Source organism: Acyrthosiphon pisum, unplaced genomic scaffold (assembly GCF_005508785.2).
Source record: "Acyrthosiphon pisum isolate AL4f unplaced genomic scaffold, pea_aphid_22Mar2018_4r6ur Scaffold_6086;HRSCAF=6650, whole genome shotgun sequence".
NCBI lineage: Eukaryota > Metazoa > Arthropoda > Insecta > Hemiptera > Aphididae > Acyrthosiphon > Acyrthosiphon pisum.
Window position 1 is genome coordinate 1 of NW_021775805.1, and position 5,108 is coordinate 5,108.

General features: G+C 30.2%; 1 protein-coding gene across 1 annotated transcript; it reads right to left on the minus strand.

The window, feature by feature from the left end:
* Nucleotides 1-542: 542 nt before the first annotated feature.
* LOC100159516 (serine proteinase stubble-like) lies at nt 543-4,644 on the minus strand. The gene is made up of 3 exons (XM_001945478.5): nt 4,096-4,644; nt 863-1,017; nt 543-774 (listed from the first exon to the last, which is right to left on the minus strand). Exons 1-3 carry the CDS (start codon nt 4,235-4,237, stop codon nt 610-612), a joined length of 462 nt encoding a protein of 153 aa, XP_001945513.4. The 5' UTR covers nt 4,238-4,644; the 3' UTR covers nt 543-609.
* Nucleotides 4,645-5,108: the final 464 nt, after the last annotated feature.

Below are 5,108 nucleotides of genomic sequence, written 5' to 3' on the forward strand. Positions count from 1 at the left end.
AATAAACACCTCACCACTAACACCAAAACTCTTCCAAAAAAAAAAAAAATGACGGCACTGTAGTACCTAAGCAGGAAACTACTTTGGAGACACCACGAAAAAAATACAAAAAATTCATATTTTTAAACCGTAACAATAAGTTGTATTTTTAAGCGCATAACCCATAAATGCATGCATATTTAGTAAGTATGGATATCTACTTTTTTTACGAGCATTAATTTTCGAGACTTAATAATAATAAACAAGTATAAAATGTTGTATCGTATTACATTAATAATGTAATAATTAACTATAAATGGCTCATATTTAAAAATCTGATTTTAAAAGTATCTAATATGTAGGTATACGTACACGCATTAGTTCTCAAGTTATTGAGACTGTCTGTACAATGTACATGTAGGTACCTAAATCTTCTACCAACTATACTATAGTATAATGTGTATATCATATTATAAATAATTAACGAATATAAATTGAGAAAAAAATACGTTAGTACTTTAAAATTAATAATAGTAAAATATGTAATCTCTGTTGCCGTAGGTAGGTACCTATAGATACCTAACCGATATGACGTTATATTTTGTACATGTCGAGCGTTCGCCTTGTATTTTAAGATTGCAATATTATTTTATTGATCCAGTCTTTGAACTTTGAGATCCTCATGTACACCCCAGGGCTATTTGGTTCACCACATCGCATGCCCCACGCTATGATACCGGCCACTACCCAGCGATTGTCGGGTCTCTGTACAACCATGGGCCCACCTGAGTCACCCTGTATAAGAGCACCAGATATTTAATTTATTGTTTGTTCCAACAGGACAGATGTGAAGAAAACAAGTTGCACGGTAGTAGATACTTACTTTGCACGCATCGTAACCACCATCTTTCGAACCCGCACAGATAAATGTGTCTGGTATCTTCTTTATATATCCAGCCGCACGGAACATATTTTCGCAAACGGAATTGTTTAGCACCGAAACTGTTGCTCCTTGTAGCGCAATAGTTGAGAGTCCTCCTGTATAGATAGAGGACAATATATTTGTATATAAAACAGCAATAATATTTTTGTAAATATTATAGGTCGGTACACTGTATGTCTTTTGAGAAGTTTTAAACGGCTAAAACTTCTTTCTGCAGTTGCACTGCTGACTGGAAGTGTATAAAAAATGTTATACAAAGTATATAAATTTGGATACGAAGAATCCGTGTCTCGCGTATCATGAACTTCAATACTTCATTTAATTTTAAAGGTCCTGCAGTTACTCCAGTTTTAATAGTTTTGTCATTCACTATTGTTCGTAAACTAGATATAATGAACGGTATTCCACTTCTATATCAATTTCATCAATGTCAACTTCATAAAATCTTATATTATATATCTAACATATTTTTATACTTGTGTTTTTCGAATTTAGGTACATAGTTGAAAAGTTTAAGCCAGTGTAGGCCTGGCCATGGCCGCTAGGCCGCGAACGCGGCCGGGGCCCCTCCGTTTTTTTTTAGGGTCTCGTACATTTTTTTATTTGCTTGGCGTGTGCCTCATCTATATAAAGAGTAAGGACCCCGTAAAGTATTTAGGTATCGATAATTTTAACTGTACACATTTTTTCTTTACAGAGCACAGATGTTTGCCTATTATAGTGTGAACAGGGCACTATAATAGTACAATTAGTGTAAAATACCTAATAAGTATGAAGAAGTTTTCTTGGATTAATTGCGCTACTGCAAGTTAAGTTAGGTTTTATATTTCTCCTTAAAAACAATCGGCTCAGACGAGGCCGCGAGGGCCCCGCTCCGACCCTGCTTGTTGGATGATCATAAAAATGCTGCATGCAAAAAATATGTATTATTTATAATACTATAGTATGTATACTATATACGTCTACTTATGGTATCTATATATATTTATTTAAATTTAAAACAATGATGCGAAGAATGAAGATTGGACATTTATCTATGAAAGCTTACTTGAATAATATTATGCTTATAGCTTATAGATTTGTCTTCTAAGTTCAAATTCTATAGGTAATATAACTATATAAGCATAATTTTGTTTTTCGTAATTTCGTTTCTATGTAATTAATAATTATTATTTATTATTTCGCAGTTTCAAATATTTAAAAAATGTCATAGTTTATTATTAAACAAATGATTCATCTCGTCAGGCTTCGTGTTAATATTATACAGAGTGATTTTTTAAGCATGCTTACGCTATTTGTTTTACCTAAATTGTACATACATATATGTGTGTGTATATAATTATACAAATTATGATTTTTAGAACTTTTAAATAGGTATACTTGAAGATTTTCGAATACTTTTTTATACCAATTAACGATAATGTTGTTACAATTCAAACTTATGTTTTTCCAATAGGACTCCTCTTTTTTACTTTTATTATTCAGCAGATATTTTTTTTTTTTTTTTGAGAACATAGTAGAACTAGTAGTTTTTGAGTTGTAGGTATAACTTTGTGTACTGAGGATAATACGTATATGGAAATTAGCCAAGTAGATTTGGAGGCTTAGATGATTTGAAAATGTTAGTAGTTAGTTGTTAGTACTAATTAATATTGATCTATCAAGATAAATAATTTGTAAAAAACAGATAATAGTGAATAGGTAGGTACTACATCTAATATTAGGTATTTATAGTTTTTTATTGTAAAACTATATTTTAAGGATACTTAAAAGAAGAAAACATTTCATTTGATATACTTTAAAGGATTTAAGTAACAAGTACTTCGGTACCCATGAATAATATTTTTAAATTGCAAAAAATAACTAAAATCGTTATTTACTTTTTAACTATCTAATTTTGTCTAAATGTGAACTTAAAATATCTATTAAAAACTGTGTCTATATAATTGTAACATATTTTTTGTCAAGAGGACGTGGCACCCGCATATTTTGTTGCCTCCATCTAACTTATGCGTAACTTAGTACATTTTACGCTCAGCAGATCACGTTCAGCTCCGTTAGTTTAAAAATTAGAATGAATGGACTCTTATAAAATTTAAAGGTAAGATTATTATCTAAGTAATCTGTTAGGCTTTTCATTATATTTTAATTTTAAATAGAATTATGAGTATTTTAAGATGTACAAACAAAGAATCCAATTCACTCAAGTTTTTAAACTAACCGAGCTAAACGTGATCTTATGAGCGTAAAATTTGATGTGTCACGCACTTGTAAGACGGAGACATACGGGTGCCACGTTCTCTAAAAGTATGAGCTACTTATGAGAAACCTTGTTTAAAATTTGCAATACTTAGCTATAAAAGTTGAACATATTTTTATAAATTATTGATGGCAAAATAATTTGAAACTTTCGTCGTGATTATTATGAAAATTTCTCATGCCTATAAATAGCTCAAAAAGAGTCAAAATATTGTGAACATTTTCTGGCATATGGAAAATGTTAATATAAATATACGGTGAAAAATCTTGTATATATACTTAGTTATTATTAGGGCAGAGGACTTGTAGCATTTGCATATTTTTTTTGCACAGCCACAAAAATAGCAGAGTGCGAAACACATACGTTTCATGCTTCCACAAAGCTAGTTTTGAAATTTTATTGTGCATATAAATGCATATTTTACGTTTTTTTGGTTTGTAGGGCATATTTTACACTTTTATACGCAATTTTATATTTTTTGAGACATATTTTACTTGAATCGATTTTTTCCACAGTGACATTTTTATTTCAAACAATACAGTCAAAATGTTTGGATAAAAATTTATTTATTTTTAATTTTTGTCGTTTAATATGGTTTTTGACTGTGCTCGGGCACACATTTTTCTTAGAAGCGATAACGATTTTAACGTAAACTATACCTACGACATCACCACCACAGATACGTGTGTACACCATGCGGGCTTTTATTCGATTAGGATAAATAAATAATAATGTTAATGTATTATGTATTTATTATTTAAATAAAAAGGCTAAAAAAAATTTTAAGTGCACATTTTAATTGCATATTATGGGGTTTTTTAGTGCATAAGTGCTTGCATATTTAGAGCTTTTTTAGAGCTACAAGTCCTCTGCCCTAGTTATTATATTTATAAATTATAATTAAAATTTTTACCATAATACAAAGCACCCCATCCAGTGATGTGAGCAGAAAATCCTGCAAAATTTGAATCATCTTCTGGAATGCAAACAGGCAGAATGTTCGGTTGAAATATGACAGGTTTATCGAATCGCAACAGTGCCAAGTCATGTTCCATATCATAGCTATTGTACTTTGGATGTATAATGACTGTCTGCAATTTCCTAATTAGGAAACCATAAGGTTCATCTTTTACTGAAAAATCGTATTTACCGAGGACGAGGTGTATGTCATTTATTGAAACGCTAAAAAAAATGCAATGCAATCAGTATAATAAATAGTACGTAGGTTAAGTACAGAAATGTCAGGCCCTGGTGCTAGTTTTTATTTGCCTTCTAACCTGCATAAAAGTATTAAGGGGGTAAAGTGGGAATTTGCCATGAACACATCAGGTTAGTATAATTTATTAAAGAGTGCCTGCATATTAATTAATATAATTATTACAATTGAGAAGATTATGATAATATGAGATACCTCAGATACGAGTATAGTAGAAGATTGTTAGAAGAAAGTTTTGAACCTACATTTTAGTTACATGTATTATAACTTTATAAGTTATTAACTTACAACACTTCAAATTTAAATTTTTTTTCGATTTCGAGAATTATTCGACACTCGGTTAATACCAGCAAAAAATGAATTTTTATGTTTTGCACTTTTTTCTAGCCCTAAAGTATACGGTTGTGTTTACAAGTAGAACGAATGGCGCACAAACTTCGGTGCTAGACAAAAATTCACTCTTAAGTCACACTAATTATTAGGAACAAAAAAAAAATCAAAATGTATAACATGCGGGTGTATGTGAGGGGCCGGTGCAGGTGGGGTCTAATATCACTTTTAAGATTTTTAATATTTTTAATATTTAAAAAACTAAATGTTATATTGAAATAATTCTAATACTTTACTTATAACGTCTTAAACACATAAAATCACAAATTTTACCACGATAAAATTTAAATTTCAAAAATAAAATGTTAAGTTGGTAAATC